The sequence below is a fragment of the Bacillus rossius genome, chromosome 1 (assembly GCF_032445375.1).
Source record: "Bacillus rossius redtenbacheri isolate Brsri chromosome 1, Brsri_v3, whole genome shotgun sequence".
Classification (NCBI taxonomy): domain Eukaryota; kingdom Metazoa; phylum Arthropoda; class Insecta; order Phasmatodea; family Bacillidae; genus Bacillus; species Bacillus rossius.
In genome coordinates, this window is record NC_086330.1 from 323,859,725 (window position 1) to 323,883,421 (window position 23,697).

General features: G+C 35.8%; 1 protein-coding gene across 1 annotated transcript in view; it reads right to left on the reverse strand.

Moving 5' to 3' along the window:
- The window catches only part of LOC134527987 (cell division cycle 5-like protein), a 53,741-nt gene that overhangs the window by 3,025 nt on the left and 27,019 nt on the right, over window positions 1–23,697 (reverse strand). Inside the window, exons 8-14 of the mRNA XM_063361127.1 lie at window positions 19,418–19,581; window positions 18,223–18,394; window positions 13,897–14,018; window positions 13,558–13,737; window positions 12,453–12,560; window positions 2,607–2,780; window positions 366–494 (exon numbers count right to left, since the gene is read on the reverse strand). Of these exons, the coding sequence (XP_063217197.1) occupies window positions 366–494; window positions 2,607–2,780; window positions 12,453–12,560; window positions 13,558–13,737; window positions 13,897–14,018; window positions 18,223–18,394; window positions 19,418–19,581 (1,049 nt within the window). The remainder of the gene's footprint in view (window positions 1–365; window positions 495–2,606; window positions 2,781–12,452; window positions 12,561–13,557; window positions 13,738–13,896; window positions 14,019–18,222; window positions 18,395–19,417; window positions 19,582–23,697) is intronic.

The window sequence follows — 23,697 nt, forward strand, 5'->3', positions numbered from 1 at the left end:
AACAAGAAAAGAAAGATAGAAAGAGAGAGGAAAAGTAAATGGACAAACAACATACTTAGACAACACAGTGACAAACAAGACAAACCCAACAATGATATAAAATAGATAATCTGGACAAAACAGCATGCTTTATGATATACAGTGAAAACCAACAATGACGTATGCCCATAAATGTTTTTAACATCAATATTCCCCATTGCAAGAATCATTCAAAGAACGAAATCTTAAATTTTTTTACACCAAATTGGTCCAAATAACATAAAGCATACAATCTTGGCTCTAGCAATGAAGAACCATGGCAGGAGCGTTGGCATCGAGCAACAAGGGGTGGCGATCGCGACCCACACAAGGTGCAGAACACTGACCTCTATCCTGCGAGGAATGGCCGCCATCTCTTGTTGCTGCAGGAACTTGAACGTAGAGAGCTCCAGCTGCGACTGCTCAATCTGGTCGAAGAGACTCACCAGCTGCTTGATCAGGGCTTGTGCTCGTGACTGTGGGGGAGAAAAAAAATCAATTTGCTCTACCACGGTTCCCACACACTCTAGGCCAGGGGTCGGCAGAAATGAGCCGAATATTAAGTAAACAGATTCTCCAATCGTTTAGAAAGCCGTAACATGAATTTTCTATGTGTATACATGGAATTTTAAGACAATTAAAAAAAAAAAAAAAAAAAATCTTAAAAATAATGGTTACTAAGAAAAAACACAATTAAATGTAAAAAAATATGGTAGTAAAGGCGCCCGCCCAGCTGGGAGTGAATCCCCACATTTCGCTTGTTGGCCAGGTAGTCTGGGCAGCCCACAGTGGCCGAAGCTGGAACTAGTCTGCAGCTGTGGTCACACAGTGGGGGTCCCAGCCATGTCCCCCCCTTCCAAGAAGAGTCACGGTCAGTAATAGGGTGTTTGTAAACCTCCCACTACTGCTGCTCTAAGCCGCGTGTTTTCTTCAACCTGCAGGCCATTGCTCTCACTAGAGACGCATCCTACTCTCGAAAAAAATCCTATTCCTAAAGTAAGAAAATCACTATTCAGTTTTTTTTAATTTTTGTGCACGTAATTTAGAGAATAAAATAAACTTCTAAAATTTTGTCCCGCGAATCACTGCTAAAATTTGTTTGCGTCATCAATATTGTAAACAATATATCACATAAGTATAAAAAACGTCAATCTAAATATGTACTCTGTGCTCCACGACAGCAAAAATAAAAGTTTTAAAACTGTCTCAAACAGCCCTACCAAAACTTTCTGTTCAAATCATGAATCCGTAATTTTGAAGATAAACCCATCACTCTCTCAATGTCTTAGGTGTTCCAGTTCAGGAACGCTAGATTGTTCAGCTACCATTTACAAAAACTTTTGTAATATAAAAATAAAATTAAAAAAGGCCCTAATGGTAATTTATAAATTTATAAATCATAAATAAAGATACTACTATTTGTCATTTCAGCTCTGAATGTGTCATTCAGAGGGTTCTTTTAGTTAATTCCGTTAAGCGGGCTAAAAATAATATTTTGTTTTCAAGTTTAAAATGACAAATATGCCATGTTTTGAATTGTTAAGCAATTTTTTCCATTACTGTTTAGCGAGACAGTAGCGAAAAAAAAATTTGAATACTTCTATGTTTACAACGTCACTTATTGTTCATGTTTTTGATCATGAAGTTAGATTAAAAATCAAAAAAAAAAAAAGGTATTCATATTGCACAAAATAACTTCATTTCAGCAGTGAACTTTGGTTTATGACAATACAGGCCCACACACACTCCTTGCCGCATTAACAGCTCAGGCAATTATATTGTCAAGCATGCCCCCCCCCCCCTTCCCAAAAAAAAAAATAAAAGGTCACACTAGCACTCCCTTCCACCGAGGAGCTCACTCCCAACTCGCCGAGCCACACCATTGCCGTCACCGCACTTCCCTTCGCCCAGCCACTGTCGTGGAGGCCGGCGTCCAGGCTTATATAGACCCTGGCGCCCTTCTAGAAGTGACGAGCGCAGCTGGGGCCAGTTGCGTCATCCTGTGCCGACCCGACACCCGAAGCACCAAGAAGGGCATCGACAGCTCGCGCGAGGCAGGGTGCCGCGCGGGGAGCGGAGAGGAGGGGGGGGGGGGATAGTGATGACCCTTGTAATCCGGGCAGACACGCGTGGCATGTCTTATGTCAATGGATGGCGCATGACATCAGTGACCGTGTGGGGCCGCCAGCCAGCTCCGAACCTGGCATCGCGGTCTGGTTTCTCGCGTTCGTAACGATTTGAAAAATTTATTTTCGTGGGATTCTAATGCTTACTATTCAAATTTGATATTCGTATTCAAGAATAATTTGATATTCATATTCATATTCTATTTTAACTAAAAAAAAAACCTATATTCGCACCGGCCTAATATTCACTAAACTGAGGGGAAGTTAGGCAGCACATGAGATTACCTCCTCCTATCTTATCCAAACTTACTTGCACCACGGCACATACAAAGATGCAACATTCTTTTCTGCTATGTAATTCCTTTTTTTCCATCTCATTTTTCTTCTGGCCTTAGAAAATGTACCTACAAAAAGAAGCTGCGTTGCCTCAAACCAACCTTCAATGTTTTCCACGCTCCTTACCTGATAGCCACCCGTAAGAATCTTCAGCTTCTTCTCCATCTTGGCTGCGCGTTTGGCTTCACGAGTCATGTGTCCTCGGTTCTGTTCCAGTCTCTTCTCCAGAGACTCTAGCCTGTCCTTCTTGCTAGCGAGGTTGGCACGAGTGTAACGATTTTGGTTTGGCAAAAACAGGACCTGCAACCAAACACACAAATTTTTTTTTTACTTTTTCTGAAGCAAACTCAGGGTGACTGACAAACTGGTGATAAAAATTCCCTGATTTTTTTTTCCTCTGAACACTGATATTAGTAGTCAGTCACCAAAATCTATCAAAAGTTCAAATTCAAAATTGTGACTGTAGTCACAACCACAACTCTGTAACTGTCAATTTTATGGCTCTACTGTCAGTAGCACTGAAGTCAATACAGGTGGTAAAATGCTGATATACTTACAAGCAAAAAAGGATGGGAGAAAATTTTTTGTAATGATAGGATACAAGTTGTAAAGGGGGAATAAATAATTAGTACGTGGAATCAGTACAAAAAAAAGTCTCTGCTATAACTTCAAGTTTCCAGTAAACTTATCATTAAAAAAAACAATCTCTGACTACACAAGAAATTCCCAACTTTTTCCTGTTGTTAGCTACTCTGACACCACTATTTTATAAGCTTATGCAAAAACTGTTTGTTATTCAAATCCAATTTAGAATCAAAAGTCAAATTATTTCCGAATATCAAATATTTTACGAATCAAATTTCAAAATGCAGAGTAACAATTTTCTGTTACTTCATGGGAGTTGAAGAAAAATTTATCCAAAATACTCTAACACAAAATACAATACATATATATTAGAGATGGGAATTTCGAATCTTGGATTCGTCGAATATACCAAATCCTATAGATTCAAGGATTCGTAGGATTCGAGGTGGTTTTTTAAGAGTTTTACCTTATATACTCGTGTATAGCATGCCCTTTTTCCCCTCAAAAAAGTAAAAAAAATCAAGGATGCGCGCAATACACGGGGGGAAAAAAGATGAGAGGGGGAGGCGGGGAGGCGTTAACTGCCGGGTGATGGATGACGTTTAAAGGGAAAGATTGCAGGAGAGTGCGTTTCTCAACGCTCACTTATCCATCACTCTCTTCATTTTCTCCTTCCTCTATCTCTTTCTCCATTCCCTTTTAGTATGGCCCTGCCCCTCCGCTGTAAATCACTCCACACACACACACACACACATTTTTAGACCTCCCCCTCTACAGAAAGCCAGCCACTTGTCGCCTCCAGCGAGAGAGAGAGAAAGAGAGAGAGAGCATGTTGTCACCAGTCCCCCGCCCACTTCCTTCGCTTCCTCGTCCCAGCAGCTACCTGTGAGTCATCTAGTCCTCCGCGCCAGCTTAGCACGGTGACGGGAGGGGTGGTGTTTAGTCCTGTCAACTGTCAAGGTTACTTGATGGTCATAGTTCCGTTCCTGCATCCCTCCCTCCCTCTCGCCTCGTACCAGTTGTGACGATACAGCGCTTCATTATCTTCCGTCTACACAGCAGAGTTTAGTTTGCTCGTGTCGTTTCAGATGGAACAGTATGCCACAAAAGTTTCCCTTTCAGGTGGAAGAGTATTTAATCACACATCACCACACATCAATGTAAATAATCATTTGTTTCATAAGTAATTACTTAACAGGTACCACAAAATGTTGGTAAAAATTTATTTATGGGGAAAAAAATTATAAATTTTTTTCTTTGGAATTTGTTGCACTATACACGAGGGCGCACTATACACAAGTAAATACAGTAGTAATTGAAAATTGTATACTTAAACTATATTATTAAGATAACGGAAATAGCACAAACATAATATAAACTACGCTGCATTTAGTCAATTAGCATAACTACTCGATCATTTCCAACCTTCAATAATATAACATTGCAGAAAAAAACGTAACTTTTTTTAATGGTGTCTGCTATACAAACGTATTTTATTGAAAACATAGGAAGGATTAATTTAACAGAGAATTAGACAGATGCAATCTTACGTGTGTGGTTTTTGAGGTTATTTGTCTCTATTTTATATCAGGTGTATACACTATGCGTCTATGCACTTATTTTATAATTTTATACATACACATGCGATTTTTTTTAATACATAGGCCTATGTAATTTTTTAAAATAAATGTGTTATTTTTTTAATAACATGTGAAGTTTAGTGTGGGACTGGGATTCAAGATTCGATGACAAACACTGAAGATTCGAACAAGGATTCGGATTCGACCAAACTGTGGATTCGTCCTATCCCTAATATATATGGAACCATAATAGAGAGGTGTAAAATGAAAGAAAAGAAAAAAAAAACCTGGCAATGCATTCTTCTAAAACAAGTAAAATTTTAAGTTTTAAAATTGTTTTTTGATTAAACAGATAACAGTATATACATAAAAATAAATTAATATAAATAACTTGAAATCATAATCACAGATAATTTCTTACTTATAAATTTTTTTATGTATAATGTTGCAGAAAACAAATCTACCTAATTTCTCAACAAATCACTTTGACTTCATACATAGTAAATTTTTTCAATAATATAGTTTTGTGTGAATGAGTCACACTTGGTGTATTATTTGGTAATGAATAATTTAAAATATATTCAATTTGAAATGCTGAATAGAATACCAAATAATTCACGAAAATCAAATATTTTTCCAATACCTTTATAATCCATAAAGATTTACACAGCAATACATAAGCTGTATTTGTCACCATGTAATACACAGCTGCATTTAATAAGTATTGTTTTTAACATGTCTAACTATAATAAGTTAACTTGGGCACTAACACCATGCTCAAAGTAATTTCATTTTTATTTTAAAAAGGTAACACTTTTCTTTCCTGTATCATTTCAGTTTTGACAGTTTGGTTTCTCTAGCTGGTCAAATAAATAATAAATACAATACACATTTAAAGGAAATTCATAATTGTTAAATATATTACTTTAGTACAGGGGTCTGTGAGTATTAAAAAATTATTCAATATTAGTGGATAATTTGATATTCAATTCAACATTTCAAATTATTTTTTATTTGTTACCAATAGATACAAGAAGTGTGACTCATCCACAAATTTTTTTTAATGAAAATTAAAAAAAATGTAAAAAAGGATGAAGCTAAAAAGATTTAGTGAGAAATTTGGATTTGTTTTATTGCAAAATTAGGATACTGTACATACATTTTTTTAACATGTAACAAATAATCTGTGATAATGATTAAAAGTACTCTGAATTGATGTACCTCTTTAATAAATTTTATCAACACATATTTTAAACTTAAAATTTTACAGGTTTAAAAAAATGCTATGCATGTTTGTTTTTTTACTTTACACCACTCTTTTATAGTTTCTTTTTACTGTATTGTTCATTAAATTTTCTTGTACTCCTATAAAGCGTGAGAAGAAAAAAATTATCACTACAGTAAATGTTCAAATTAAATTTGAAAAGTATTACTATATTCAATATTCATGAATTATTTGATATTAAATTCAAGGTCATGGTAATTTGAGATATTGCTAACAGGGTTGGGTGAAATAATACAGTAAAACCCTGTTAACAAGTTTTTCAAGGGACTGGATGCTTAAAACTTCTTAACAGGGAAAACTTCTTAGAAGGGAATAGTAATTTCCAACGTAAAAATCGATTTTAATCAAATGACATGTACTGTATTTACACAAAAATACACTTACTATCATTGGCATGCTGGAATAACGGAATAACTAATGACATATTTTTTATCAGTAAATTGAATTATTAAAACTGTATTTAATTTAATAAGCACATTAAAATTAGTATTATCAAAACACTAGCAAAAAATCAATAACTAACATTTATTGTTTTAAAAAATATAAGCAAATAATTCAAAGAAAGTAATAGCTGGCGGTATATGGTTTACTTCGGTTTCGTCACGTGACTTGAATTGGAAAATTGGTGTACTGATGGAACAGTCTCTAGTCCCTGAGAATGCAAGCAGGTGATTGGTCGTGGGGCGTGCGGCATAGGTCTTGAAGATCGTTTGCGTTTCTCATTCGTCAGTTAAGCCACGAATGGGGAAAATGTTCTGCAGGTGGAACAGCCTCTCAGACCAAAAAAACGCAGGCATATGATTCGTCAAAATACACACAAGTAACAGCGTGTGGTGTGCGGCGCAGGTTTCGACGATCGTCCGCGTTTCTCATTCGTCACTCGAAACGGCGCACAGATAGAACAGCGTGTGGCGCGTGGCGCAGGTTTTTCGATGGTCTTGTTCTGTTCAAATTAACTACCGTATTGGCCCGAATATAAGGCGACCTGCAGTTTTAATAGAATTTAATGTGAAAATTCGTTAGACATACGTTTTGTGTTGATAAATCCTTTTTGCATTTATGTATACCGCATTTAACTTTCCGTTTCACTTAAGCTACGTATTACTATTTGATAGTATTTTAAACGTAACAAAGCAAACAAAGAATGCAGCTTGCCGGAACAAAACAAGTGACTAGCTGCCATGGTGAAGCATACGGCCATGAATAACTTCGGTGACGTGACCGCGAATATTTGTCCATATTACTCTCTGACAGAGAGTCTCTGTCCTATGAATTTTAAAGAATAATCTATGATAATTATGTTGTTTGAAAGGTTTTTACATAAATAAAGAGTGGATTACTGTGAAATTATTAAAATAGCTTTCGAAGCAACGTACCAAATTACTGTAAATATGGCGTCTTCGTGTGTGTTCGGCAATGTTCGTTTTACAACAAAGAAATATTGTGGAAAGAAAGTTGGTAGCCGTGAATTTCCAAACATTACATCCGAAATGTTCTTAACATTTTCTGTTTGTAAACGTAAACAATTGTTCTGAAAATAGCTGTGATATTTTAGTACAAATATTTTCGTTAAAAATCTGAAATTAAATTACCGTAAATGTTAACACGCGATTGTACACAAAGTACAAATATGAATTGTGTAATAAAAGGATGCCATTTTGAGATGCTTCAACATTCACATTTTTACTCAAGAACAAATATTTTAATTTTCAACTTTAAACGGGTACACATCGTTTGCCCTACAGGCGTTTGCCCTAAACGTAGGGCAAATGCCTGTAGGGCAAACGACTTTAGGGCAAATGCCGTTTAGTGCGAACTACTGTAGGGCAAATGCCGGCAAGCACTTATGTTTTGGATTAACGAAACCACACCAACTTTTAGGGCAGACGCCTGTAGAGCAGACGCCTGTAGGGCAAACGACTGTCGAAAAACTTATTTTAGGGCAAACGCCTTTAGGGCAAATGCCGGAGCTTGGTCCGAACGGGATTATCAAACATTTTGTGCAAACGCCTTTAGGGCAAATGCCTGTAGGGCAAACGCCTGTAGGGCAAATGCCTTTAGGGCAAACGCCTGTAGGGCAAATGACTTTAGGGTAAACGAAGCTTAGGTTATTTTGGGTAATGTAGGTTTTTTTCAATTATGTATCCATTCCAACAGTGTTCTCGTAGTTTATATTTCCTCCGCAGGTGGCAGTACCTAAATAAATGTTTTCCCTCTAAATGCAAAGTTTACAAAACCGTTGCTAGATGGCACTTATGTAAGCCTATATCGAGATTTGGTGGGAATTCATGTGGTATGAACTTCCTAGATTCACCAACAGATGGTTTCCTGCACTAAGTTCAATGTTATCGAATATTTTTTCTGTAAAATATTTCGGAACATTAGATGATGTAAGGTCTTCGACCAAAAAAAGAAATTGTATAATAAAAAAACAGTATTGGCGATTTAACAAAAATATCGCTTGAAAAAGGTTCAATTTTTTTTTCCGGGGCTTTGCTTATTTCAATTTCAGCTGTCAGACGCGCATAACGCTATGATTACTTAAAATATTACGATCATATAGGTAAATAATGCGAATACTAGCAGTTAAACATTTTCTTAATTAGCATAATAGTACTAATGCGGTTAAACTCCTACATATTGTTCATACTATTTTATTCTGGAATGTATACACAACATACAGCTGAAGTACACAATGAAGAAGTATTCTAGTTCGTTTTGTTCTGGGTTTTCCATAATTTGCATTTAGTTTGTAATGTTTGTGTTAGATCATTTTGACGTTCAGTTATAAGAGTTGGCCGATAATAGTAATTGGTTGGCATGATTCTTAAAATAGGCTATATCCGTAATATAATATCTATTTAAATACATCCATAATATTTTCCATATTTCCATAGTGGATTCCAATTATATTCCCAAAATAAAATAATGAAGATATGTAATGGCATTTCTCAATAATAATAATGTGACATTAGCCCACCGCACACAGAACGACTTTCCTTGCGGGATTGTATGCATATTTGTTTGTTCCACAATATTCCTTCCTTCTTCCAAACTGACTTGCAGTGACACGATGTAATGTTCACGCTTACTTAAAAGTTCATTTTCAGGAAGATCACACCCTTGTACAATAGTAACTTGCCCTGATGAGGATCCATAGTCAACATTTGGTTTAGTCGATTGGAGATCACGCCGTTTTAGTTTCAACCGACTATCTCCTTGGTAAGCCAGTTTACACCGAGTTGTGCCGTGTCGAATCTTTTTACGAATGACTTTCTTGTGTATTGAACCAGGGCTGCTACCTGACATTTTTTGGAAAGGACTCTTCTCCCAAGCTAAACTATTCTTGAATCTTGTCCTGCCATGTAACATTTACGCTGAAAAGAGCCTCGCTGTGTCTGTGTGTAGGTAATTTATTATTTTGCGTCCATTAAATTTGGCAACGAGGCTCGTATAGAATTCTGCCGAATTACTGGTTTTGTTTTCTTTGAGATATCTGTCACAAAAAAAATGTCTTATTAAAAAATTAAAAACCTTTCATTTGAACAAGATTGTTTTAGATATGAAGCGTCTGTGTGCATAATAGTGTCAAATCATATATCACATAATTATAAATGAAAAATCTCCGATGGCAGCCAGTCAGAAAGGTAGATTTCGCCGTGCGGCCTACCAATATAAAAAAAACTTTCTGAAAAATTCCTGAAGTTTCAATAACTATGTAAAATCTTATGAATATTTCTAGAATATCCAATGTAACAATAAATTGCAAATTAATTGTTGGCTCAACAATATGTATGTGATATAAATCCAATCCAACAATACATTAGACATTCATATTTACCTCAATTAGAAATTGTGAAATTCATAGGACCTAGATAGGAGAAAATATCGTGAAATTTTCTGTAAGTCGCTCTGCGAAATCTACCTAAAAACAATCTCAGGAAAAAAAAAAATTATAGTCACGTACAAACTTAATTTGTGGAGATGAACTGCGCGTGCACAACTAACATGATACATGATTGTTATGCTAACAGTTTTTGTTATATTTGCTGTCCTGTAAGCCCGCCCCACACGATGTCCAATTTCTGCTTTATATTCTATTATACCCATGGGTATAAAAGTGGGTATATAAATTTCATTAGCAGAAGTGAAGAAAGAATTCATTACTCCATACACACGATACCCAGAGTTCTAACAGAGAAAACAGCCAACATATATGCCGACCAAGGCAAGCAAGTCGGGTTGGATAAACCTATTGCGTTCATTTAACCAAATAATGAATATATATATATATATATATATATATATATACACACACACACACACACACATATATATATATATATATATATATATATATATATATATATATATACATATATATATATATATATATATGTGTGTGTGTGTGTGTATATATATATATATATCGTGCCCACTGTTAAAGTCGTAAGACTGTTTGTGGGCATGTGACAATGTAATTAACTAAATATAATTGCAACGGTTTATTTTGAAAATTATGTCATTCGGTGAATTATTTTTTTAAATATTATTTTCTAATCTTCAGTTGCAAAAAATATAGAGAAGTTGATTCAGTGTTTAAAAACAAGATCGAAGCAATTTTGAAACTAAATTGTTTTGAAAATATATTAACTAAAATTGCACTATTTTTGCTGATTCATTAGCATCTGAAACAGAGTTATATTTAATGATCTTTCTTTGTGTATTATACTTTTACGTAATTCATTATTGTACATTCCACGACATATCAAAATCATTCCTAGTTTACACTCATACCTATGACATTCATTCAAATATTGTGGCAATATGGATGATATGATTAAATGCATTTTGAAATGTACATTTCATTGGCTGTCACACATAAAATCAGTCTTTTATTATTCTTCACTTGTTCCCATAAAACTTATTAGGGGTTAAGCTATAGATGGTCTGGACGAATTAGCAAAATATGCACACTCTCGATGGAAGTATTTTCACCGCACTCTACAAACATATTAATAAAACGACAGATTCAGTTGGGCACATGTTACATAAAAATTGAAAATAGGCATGAAGGTCTCGGAGGCTATTTTAACAGTAACTTTTAAACACTGAAAATGTTTTTATAAATGCATATGTATAATCTTCTGCCTTAAATTATTTTAGGGTCATCGTTTTTAGGACGACTTTAAGTGAAAATTCCAGCAGGCAAGGATAATAGAATTTTGTAAGCTCCTTTTGTTAACGCTTGTTTTTATATATAGCAGCAATATTAAATTAAGTTAATTCGTTCGCTAGTTAACCCCCTGCCCCCCACCTTGGAAAATATTACATCATCAACCTCTTTGTTAAAAAAGATTTAAAAAATACAATCCAGTCACTGAGATTCATCTGTTGTAAGGTTCAATTACCAGCTGCATTCTTAGACTTCAACGTTGGGAAAGCAAACCGTATGTGCTGCCATCTAATTTGTGAATTTTGTACTTTGTACTCATTTGGAGAATGGTTCCAACATTTGTCAACAGGGGCGACACACGTAAGGACATCTATCTTCGAAAATGTTCGTAGGGCAAACGCCTGTAGGGCAAATGCCTTTAGGGAAAACGACTGTAGGGCAAACGCCGGCAAACATTCATTTTCGGATTATTGAAAATTCGCAAACTTTTAGGGCAAACGCCTGTAGGGCAAACGCCTGTAGGGCAAACACCTGTAGGGCAAATGCCTTTAGGGCAAACGCTTTTAGGCAAATGCCTGTTTGGAATGAGGAATGCGAGAATATGCTTCGAAAATGCGTTTAGGGAAAACGCCTGTAGGGCAAACGACGCACTCCCCTTTAAACAATTGTGAATTACTGCAATATTGGGTGGATTTATCGTTTTCCCCGTGTGAAGTAACGATGTTTCAGTTAATATAAAAAATTGTGAACATTTTGTTTAACAATGTTTCTACTGTAGCTTTCAGCTTGGAACTAATGTTAGCGGTGCTGACGTCTTGGGTGCGAAAATAAGGCGTCTTCCAATTTTCGCATCTCTCGTTTATGTAAAAATGGCCGCCTTATATTCGGACCAATACGGTAATAAACGTTTGGAAATACATATATTTTTAAAATTAACCTTAAAAATTGTTCAAAAGCTTGAAAATAAACTATATTATTTTATTTTTTCCCCACGAACGCTTAACGTGTTATGCAGGAAGCATATATAAAGACAAACGTTATGAAAGGGAAATATTAACATAGGGATATATGGAATTGATAAAGGGAATAATTTTTTGAACTTAATAAACGGGAAAACGTGTTACGCGGGAACGTCTTAAGCGAGTTTTACTGTATATGAGTTGAGTGTTTGTCTTTCATACTTATCAACTTGGAATATTCTACTGTTGCATTAAGTCCTTTGAACCTTGTACTAAGAGGATGCTGTCTTAAACAATGCAGTGAGTCTCTGTGACACTGATGATGCTGGAGACTGGTGGCCCCTTGTGAGAGGCAAACACATCAGCAAGAATTGTACTAATAGGTACCTGAGCCAGACATTCTTCCCACACTTGCGTGTATGACTCCAACGAGAGGTCGCCGTGGCCCATTCCTTGTTTTACAAATTCCATCTCCTGCTTCAGCATTTCTCTGGCCTAAAACACAGAAATACAGCACAGTCAAATCTTCATTCTTAGACCCTTCACAGGTCGGTCCCCCCCCCCTCCCCCCCCAAAAATTCATTATTACTAAAGGGTCATTAACAGAATTTAATTTTTTTTACTAATCTCAATCACTCTAACTTAAAAATTACACTTATCACATTAAGTCCATAAAAAACTTTAACACAATATATGATAATTGTTCTTGTCTTATTAAATAATGATTAATTTTAATAGACAGATGTCTTGTGGAAAAAGTGATACCTTATAATTAAAAGCACACAGAACCTACCCTTGACAACAAAACAATACTTATATTTACAGAAGCTATGAAAGAAATGTTTGTATTTGCCACCAGCTACATGCTCTGGGGATGTTTGCTTAGCACTTCAGGGAACATGTTTGAGATAAAAAATTGTTTACATCTCATATTTGTAAAATAGAGGTGTACAAAGCTTCCGAAAGTCAAAGTTGAAGACAAGACTATAAGTCTTATTCTTTTGGAAAATTAAAAAAAAAAAATTAGAATATTCCAAAAATAATTTCTTTCAGCACAATACTCCTGATTCAATGCCCATGTTTGGGTGCCATACATAACGTCAGGGAAACTTCAGTTTTTAATGGGAAAAACCACTCACGCAGTTAATGTATTAGAACCATTAGCATATTTAAATAATCTTAAACTTTGATTTTAATTGGAAAAAATAAAGGACATCAGCACACTCCTCCATGTAATAATATTTTTTTTTTAAAAATAAAAATAAATATTTTATTGGTTAAAATGTTTCTTTAAAACTTAAATTTATGATTGTGGCTAATATATTGTTTTATTTCTGACTATTGAATTTTTTTAAGAGTTGAACCGAGAACTTAATTTGAGAAAAAGTGTATTTGAACCATTAGTAGTTATGTTCAAGCCAATAATTATGAAGTTGCAACGATAAACTCTGGTGAAGGACCAATGCTTTGCAGCACTGCTACACAAACCCACCTGCTGCAAAGTGTCAGTGCTGCAGTTCTCGTAAGGATGCTGCTCCAGAAAGGCCAAGTGCTGTGCCTGGGTCGCGACCTGGCTGCGCAGTTTCTTAGAGTCTGCTAGCAGCGGCACGGGTGAGTACACTGCGTCGTAATGCAGCATCGTCACCATTTCACTTTTGATTAGTTCTTCTGCCTGGTAACCAAAAATACCATTAAAAATACAATGTATTTTTCCCAACATATAGGGTATTTTCACTGGTTAAAACATAAAAACATAAGTTTAAAACTGAGTTTTTTTTTGGGAAAAACGTAACTGAAATAAGGACCGAAAGTTAAAAAATGTTCCTGATACCTTTTGCAGTTCCGTAAGCGGTGGGTCCGAGTGCGGGGGTCGCAACACCGCCATGTTGATTTCTTGTGGTCGTGGCAGGTCTCTCTGAACTGCCTGAGATCGACTGCGAAGCTCCTGTTCCCCTTCGAAAGTTAACAAAATAACCAAAATATTTATGTATTTGGAAAAAAATAATAAATAAATAAACCTCCAAAACAAAAATTTTATGGTTTCTCCACGGTTAAAAGAAAACTAGAAGTCCTAGCTCGGTGGCCGTACGCTAACACACGCTCATGTGACAGACCCAACTACCTGGCATAACTTAACTTTATGAGCACTAACATTGAAGCCACATGGTTTGGAGACTTCTATAATTTTGAAGGTCGCATCACCTTATGCCTCTCTGCTCAAAAATGCAAAAAAAACATCAGTTAAAAATTAAAGCCACCATTATTCAAAGCCCTGCCCAATTTTTATTTTCTATTTACGGCACATATTTTACCAGCATTGTCAAAAAATAAAAATTTTCATGGTTTTATTTTTAATGGATACAGCATACGTTTATATATGTGTATATATATATACATATTTGACACAAGTAGGCCTACAATTTCACCAAATAATTCTGCTGATCAATCCCGATGAAATGATTGAGTTGTTGGTAGGGAATCAGGATATTAATTTAAGTAAGAAGATGGGCAGAAAATACCAAAATGTTTAAACGTACAGTCAAACCTCTCTGAAACAACCCCTCACGGTTCCCAGAAATAGGGTCGTAATAGAGGGGGGGGGGGGGGGGTCATAATAGATGTTTTCCAAAATTTTCAGTTCATTTAACCCCCCCCCCCCCCCCCCCCCCCAAAAAAAACTGCTACTCGCTAACCAACCGTAAAATGGCAGGATGCTGTCACTCACAATGCTAGACGGCTTTGCTTTAAACCCTCTTCAACCTTCATGACAAGTCCGTTGCCCTACAGGCCACCTCTAAAGAAAATATGTTAGTTTAAATGTACATTTTCTGCTTTCCGTAGTTAAATACACTAGAACCCCGATGTCACAAACCCCGGATTTAACGAAGCAGTGATTTTACGAATACATTCTCGGGAACCGTCAAAAATAGGACATGTGAAAAGTTAAAAAAATGAAAGATCATTAAAATCTTTTTAATTTTAACACACAGAGTATTTTTGTGTCGGCTTTAATACTTCCAATAATGTTCATGTAAGAATAACAGAAAAATAATGGGACATTTCCTGTAAAAATATGGCAGCTGTAGGTTCTGCACACGAGGCTGGATGGCGGCAGCGGCTTCATGACGCATAAGCTCACCCCTCCCTCCTCTCTCGTTAACATCATCCCATCCCTCCCAGACACACAAACCATCTAGTGTCCTCCCTTATAACACCCCAACTTCGCTCCCCTTTGAAAAACCTTCAGTGAGAAAATGCTCATTTCACCCTCCCTTTTCCCGTAAAATTGGGCTATTATAAATGGGGTACTAAAGCGGCGAGGGAGGGGTCAAAATATGTTTCTTTCACGCCAAGTTCGAGTTCAGTCATCTCTGGCAAGGAATTTACAAGCTTTCAAACTTAAATATAAATGTATTTTAATAGCAAGGGTCCTATGAAAAGGAATATACCGAATAAAATCAAGCTGCTGTCACCAAACAAAGCATAAAACGGCCCAATGCGTGGTCGCTTCGTTATTGCTCGCGCGAGAGGTGAGACGTGGAATGTTAGAAGAAAGATAAATGCGAGGGAGACAGACGGCAGCCAGTGTGTTTCCTGCGTGGGCAATAAGTGGCGTAGCATTTTTTTTAAGCTGGGTGAAGCGACATTTTTCTATCAACCCACGGGAAAAGATAATTGCTTGAGCTGTCAAAATAAACATCGCTGCGGCAGTTAAAACAAGTTGAGGCGGGCGTGCATCCAGTCGGTCGCTGTGTATTGTCAACCGATAGTAATCAAAATCAAGAGAAATCCATAATGGTAGCTTTCTTTGCCTTAACTGCGTACCACACTAGACACTCGCAAAAAGCTAAACGTAAACACGTTATCACAAAAACCTTTATCTGCACCCTGCCCGCAAAGGGACGTGGAATGGGGGTTGTTAAAGCGCTGACAGCGGTCGTAAACACGTTGCCACAAAAACCTTTATCTGCACCCTGCCAGCAAAGGGACGTAGGGTTGACAGGAAGTGGTATCTATTTTTAGATATGCGCTGCGTACGGCAGTACAGCACTCGGCAAGCGAAACGCAGTAACACACTACTCACCACAAGAAACTTATTTTCTTCGGATTTTCTGCAATTTTTTACGGTTACTCGAAATTGGGTTGTAATAGAGAGGTGGTCGCAATAAATGGGGTCGCAACAAAAAGGTTTTACTGTATAAAGATATGCTGAAAATACCAGAAAATTGTGTTGATAAAGTTCAGGTTTGTGATTGTATTGACATTTAAAATATATGCCATATTTCTAATTGAACAGCACCTACCAGAAGCATCCAAAATATGCTCAGTAACAACCGGTAGCCACTTATCTATTATATAACTTATGAGCATTGGTGTGCATGTCACAAATGAAAATAAATAAATAAATAACCTTCATGCAAAGTAAATTTTTTATTGTATTGTACCAAAAACTGTCTAATAAAAACGTCACACGTGCATAATCGTTGCCCCTATGTTTTAGGGCGTCAAAATTTTGATAAAAAAACTTCTCGCGTAAACATCGCATGATGGTTTTGGTCCAGTTATTAGATTCCGAGTGCTCTGCGAGGGTATTTTTTCCGTATAAAACAAGATATATTTAAGTAGAAATCTGATTTTTATTCGGACTTTACCAATTACTTATTTAAATACGGAAATGTGTAAAGTTTCTTTTAAAGATGTTTTTAAACGTTACAACCTTTAACTGTTAGTTTTCGTCGCCGCGGTGTACCACTTATAAAAATGTAGTCAGCGCTAGTTGGCATCATTCATGTTTGGTTATGTTGCTTCCCGTATAGAGCGTGCACAGTAGTCGAATATTGATATCTTGCCGATTGCATGCAACGTGCTCTCTCTGTCGAGTGGCGAGTTAACTACATTTAATGGCCCGCACTCTTAGGTGGTGTGTACTACCACGATAGTTTGCGTTCGTTCATGCTCACATTCGGATAACAGATTTTGTTTTTCTATTTAAAGTAGAAGAAAGGTTTTTGTTGTATGACTTATTAATTGAAATTGTTTGGCGTGCTCTTTTATACTTCACTTTTTAAATAAACGTACTTTCTATGAATGGGTTTTGTTTTTATGAATAACTTCACCTAACAAAAAAATTTATTTTTCCTCGCATAAACGTCGCACCCCTACTTTTCAAACTTGATTTAGTTTAAAATGTGCGATGATTATGTGATAAAACACGGTATTGCAATTTCTAAAAACAGTGCACTGTAATTATTTACAAAATATATTGAATCAGTTTTGTATAGTTTATCAGATCTGTTAAAGAACCATATCTGTATTTGAATCAGTTATCGTCCATTACTAATTAGTAGTTACCATTCCCCAAGTTAATATGTCATTATGTTATTAAAATTTGAATATGTATTCAGGGTTTTAGGAAGTAAAACCATTATTTATTATTATAATTTTTTAATCTCTAGTACATTTTATTTTTGACCCTTGATACAACATTTTGGATTCAAAGGATAGATTTGAGGTACCTACTGTGAGGTGGACTGGAGCTTACCCCAATGCCCTGGTAAAATGGCAGTTAAGCCACTTCTTCCAACTGCTTCGATAGCAGTATTGTCTATAGCAAGGGGGCTGTTATTGGCTAGGAACTACTTTCTTGCGCCCTGATCCACCTAGTATTTAGCTTGAAACTGTTGTGTGTTGTGAACTAACTTGTAGGACTTCAATAATAGTGGTTAAACACTTTCTGAAATTATACTTCGTTAGAATAAGTGAGCTTGCTAAACAGTGTTGAATTCAAATTCCCTCATTTGGAGTGAGGTAGAGGGATACGGAGTGCCGGCCAAACAGGGGACGGAAGAGAAAGAAAAGACAAGATGGAGGATGGGACGCTGAGAGAAAACGTGTGTGTTATGTGCACAGGGGAGGAGTAAGGAAGCTGCACTGCAAAAAGACTGGATCAACGTGTTGCGAGTTGTTTGAGTGGAAGTGATGTGACACACTCTTGTGTAGCCATTTCTCGGTAACCACTGAACCGCTGGAAAATCCCTTTGGTTGGGGAGTCGTGCAACAACCAATAGCACCCGAACAAACGTGAGTCGGGGGTGGAAAAGTTACACTACTCTTTACGATTCAAATTCCAAGATTTGTATTCCAACCCAGCACTCACTCCTGGCCTTGATCTCCTGCAGGCGACGGGCGTCCACGTCTGCCTGGTCCTCCAGCAGACGGCCCTGCTCGGGGGGCAGCTCGGCGTCCTCGTCCTCCTGGGGCACGACTATCTCGTAGTCGTTGCGCGGGGCCGGCAGCATGCCGAGGCCCTGCCGCAGCTGCTCCTTCACCTGCCGGCCAGGGAGCATTCACAACTACACTTCACGCTTCTGCCGATACTGTCTTGTCTTGTTTTCTTTTAATTCAGATGAAACATCTAATTACTCACAAATACATATAAAAAAATATTTAACATACGCCAAGAGTGAACCTTTTTTTTCTCCACACTTCACAGGAGTCCCAAGATCAGTAAAAAGAGAAAGAGAGGAATATATATCTGGAACCACAATAAAGAGGTGAAAAATGAACGAAACACCCCCCCCCCCCCCTTTTTTTCAAAAAAAAAAAAAACACTTAAATAACAAATCAAGACTACTAATTAAAAAACAAAAATATTTTAAATGTTTTGAATTTAGTATCTAATTATTAATGAATTTTTAAAAACAAAAAATTAATTAATATCACATTTTTTTTTGTATATTCATAAACCCCTAATGACAACAATGCACAATTGTAGATAGGGAGCAATGATGCCAACTTCTAGGCACACCCATAGGTAATCTAATCACCTACACATACCGGCGGTACAATAAAATTGATTTATTTCTATAATCAATTCAAAAAATTAAAACCAAATAGAAAAAAAACATTAAAAAATGACAAATATGTTACATAGTGTGTTAACGACTTTTGAAATTTTGGTTAGGGTGCTGTGATCCTAAAAAGGTTGAGAAATGCTGAAATAGAATACCCAAGACTTCAGTACACTCTGAACTCAGAATTTAGCTGGCACTATCAGTCTAGTTGACATTTGGCCTCCTTTACTCAGCCTTTATACGTTCTCCTGTCTTTCATACAAAATGATAAACAGTTATCTGAACCCTATTTTTCTCCACAGGAAAGAGGGGGTTGCTCATTTCATAACTCCCTCTTCGTTACTTGAGATTGGGACAGGCAACATGAGTGGGTATCCTCACACTGTAAAATTTCTAATTAATTTTCTTTTTAACTTATCATTTTCCCAAACAAATGATTTTTTTCATAGAAGATTTGGTTTAAGTAATGTGAGAAGGAAATGATCGTTGTTCACCGACCTGTCGCTGGTAGTGCGAGAAGGCCTGAGGGGTCTCCAAGCCTTCTTCAGGGTTGATGCTGAGCTTGTCTCTGATGGGCGTCGGAACTTGGCCCCGTGCGCTGCCGTGAAGCACCACTTCTTGGCCAGGAGTGCTGAAGCTAGTCTGCGATCCAGGCGTGCGCACTGCCGACACATGGCACACCCGCGTACTTCACTATCTGTCCATTTGCTACCACGGACACATCACGCAAGTTTCTGCGATGGTTTTCCTTAGTAACTTAGGGGTCCGCAAGTACTCAAAAAATATTTGATATTCAATTCGACATTTCAAAACAAATAATTTTTTTTGTATTCATTACCAATAAATACAGCACATTGAATGGATCAACAACAAAATTTAACAAAAAAAAAATTATAAAATGTAACATATATGAAGCTAAAAATATTTTAATGAGAAATTTAGAATTGTTTTCTGCATCATTAGACATACATCCCTTTTACCTAAAACAATATCTGAATATGATTAAAACTTATAAAAAATACTCTATTTTTTATATCAGTTAAATCAACTAAAATTTTTTTCGAATTTAAAATTTTATTTGTTAAAGAAAATGCATTGCCAGGTTTTTTAATGTCTTACATTTTACACCACTCTAATATGGATACGTTTATACTTCTCTTTTTTCATTTTATTGTATTTTTATTAATTTATTCATATTTAATCTTTAGCTTTAGATTGATATTTCTCCACACTTACATTTAATATCTTTGGTGCATATGCTGAAGCTAGGATGCAATTTTTTGACGTGATAACGTCTTATAAATCGATGAATGCCGGCTGCACGCACGAAAAAGCATGACTCATTGTCACGTTCCGACTCAGCCGAGCGTGCAAGAACCGGCCAACCACCGTGCAAGATAATCTTCTATAATATAAAACAGGTTAAGGCGGGATTTTTAACTAATTGTTCATGATTATATTTAAACAAATTATTTAAATTAAATTTTCAAAAACTGTAAATAATATTTGAAAATTATAAAGTATGAAATTTTTCAGCAATGTTTTCTTATGACGTTATTACGTAAAATTATCGTCCGTAAACAGACTTTACAGAAAACCCCCTTTTTTTGTCACACTACATAAAAAAAATGAGTGAAAATATCTTGCACCCGATAAATTAAGCACAAATAAAAACAGCATGTTGTTGTAGGACTACCTACGACTGTACTACCTGTACAATATCAAAAAAGAAATGGTTTAACACAGTGTCTAGCAAAATCCACAAACCTAATTCCTTGACTATCTCATTTTAAATATTTTATAAATTTCACCGACAAAAAACCTGGAGAAAAAAAAAATATGTGTGTGTGTGTGTGTGTATATAGCAAAACCCCTTATTTGCACTTTTCATGGGGACAAAGTAAAAAAGTGTAAAAAGCGGGAAAGTGTAAATAAAGGGAAAAGTATAAAAAGGAGTACAGTTTACCTTATTTAGAATTTTTTTCCTTTTGTTTAATAGCACATACTACAATGCAGGTACAAACACACTAACAGCAAATTTTACTTTAGTATTTAATCAATTATTAATTTACCACATTTGACAAAAATAAAAAAAGAATGAAAGCCAAAATGTTTTTCTGATTACTTCCTAAAAAATAAATTTGAAATTTTCTTCTGCTTGCTTTTTTAGCTGTTCAAGGAGATTATTTGCCTCTCCAAATTATAAATACAGTTGCAACCGGCAGGGTTTATAACAAATACGGGCTACATACACATTGCTCACAGTAAAAAAATTTTTAAGAAAAGGCCGCAAATTGATGAATATTTACCGTCAATAGCGCGCCAAACGCGGAGAAAGGTCATTGTACTTGGTCAGCTGCTGTAACGACGCGGCGGCGCATGCGCACTCTATGCTCCGCCCAGACTCATGACGCCATCAGCCGCCAACCAATAGATGCGAGCTTAGCGGAAAAAAATATAAGCTCCACCTCCCGTGTACCAATTTTATCCAGTTCTAATACCAATTTATTGGTATACGCACCAGTTTTCTCGCTGCCGTGACATGTTCAAGTTTACGTTTATCATGATGTCTTGATACCAATAATTAATTATTTACGATCCCCAGAAATAAATGGTTAGTTTAAAAATATGGCGTCAACTGTACAATACTTCCCAAATTATAAAAGACGTATAAAACAGTTACCAAGACAACGCTCATTTTATCTTGTGAAGTTTATGTCTCGTACCAGTATTTCGGCTAAGTTGTGACATAAATACAGTATCAGAACTTACAAGCAGCCATGTTTGTACATTCATGAGTTTACGTTTTTCCCTCGTGCATTTTAGATTGTCTCCTGCTATAATTACTCGTACTTTTACACGCCTAGGCTTAAATTATTACATGTTTAGAAATAAAAGCAACTTTTCATGTTATAAAATATGTATATTTTGCTATTTAAAATGTTCATTGCCTACTAGCTCCACGGTATTTTCTGGTTGTTTATGGTTGTTACGTGACGTAAATAGCGGGATTGATTCGATTTTTGAGACGTAATTCGCGGGAAAGTATTGTATTGGACTATATGGGAACCAAACGGGACCTGAAGAATATAGTGCAAATAACGGGAAAACGTAAATAACGGTAACGTAAATAAGGGGTTTCGCTGTATATATATATATATATATATATATATATATATATATTTGCACATCTTTGTAACACTGCCTTAATCAAAATGTACTAACAAATTCTTCAATTTTCTGACAAAAACTGTCTACAGAATAAAATAAATCCCAGAAACTATACTTAAAATGATTTTTCTTACATCCCTTCCAAGGCACCATAACCGATGGAATTCAGCTTCATGTGCACAAAAAAAAAATATACTGCTAAAACATACTTGGCAAAGCTGCATTGCAACAAGGATTGAACCCAAATAAAATATATATGACACAGTTAGTGTATTAGTGAAACAGGAAGAGCCGTTGTATAGTCAGTTCATTAAATCCTCTGAGTGACCATTTATTTTTATGACTTTTCCTTGATTTATCCAGGAATTCAAAATTCCCTGACAAAAAATATAGGTTTTCCCCGATGCTGGATATCCTGTATAAATTTTATTTTTACAAACCTTCCAAAACACTATGAGTTCTGACACGTGTGCCAACTCGACACACAAATACAAATAACATTAGAGTCAATAAAATAAAAGGAATATGTGACATATATAAGTGATTATTCCATCCTAGAGGCTTGACTGCGTCTCTCAGTGACATGTCAACACAAAACAAATTCAGCTGCGTAAAAGTAAAATTAAGTCACATAATTATTATCACCTCACTGGTAAGTAAAAGCAAATACAACGAGTGAGCCCACCCAAAACAGATTATTCTGTTTCATTGTGTTTAATATTCATCTTGTCATAAGTATTATTTTCTCTTCATTAAATTATAAAATATCTCTATGTGCAGAAAGGCCAACAAAAAAAATTGTTCAATAAGTGAATTACTATGTACTACTAGTGTGTGAAAGACTGATGATATAAAAAATTATTTATTTTATGGAAGATATTGCTTTTGACTTTTGAGGTATTTTCTAGTTTCCTGATAACCCAATTATACCCACAATGAAACCTGAGGTAAGTACATAATAGTCATATTTTCTTTAATGAGAGTTTAAATCTGCACATTTATATTTCAACAATTATTTTAAATGTTGATAATAATATATTTTTTTGTAGTTGGCGCAAACTAGGGAAATTTTACAAATAAAACAGTGACTAATGACATAGAAACAATATCACAAATAACTAACAAACCTAGCAAGTATCGATTAATGAATGGCACATGATTTTGACAGGTGAATCAAAGGTTTAAAGATAAAAGTACACAAAGTTGACATATGAGTAGCCAAAATATCTCAAAACAAGAAAATGCATATTCTAGAACAAGCAACATCCAGATATATGACTGAGCCTAAGACTGCAACTCAGAATGTTCTTGACCTGAATAGTGAGGTTAGTGGAACGACACATTCAGTTGCAATGGAATCAATGACAACGTTCATGCACTATCCGGCCAAATTATGGTCTAAGGACTGACTATTTTTTGGGGATAAAAGCTCTGAAAAATCAATGAAATTTATTAAAAATTTTGAGGAATACACTAAGTGGTTTGGTATGAAAGAACCTGAAGCACTAAAATTTTTGAATTTCTGCTTGAAATCAACTGTATATTTCTGTGGGAATTGGTAAAAGGAAACGTTAATTTGTTTTTCAAGATTTAAAAATAAAATTACT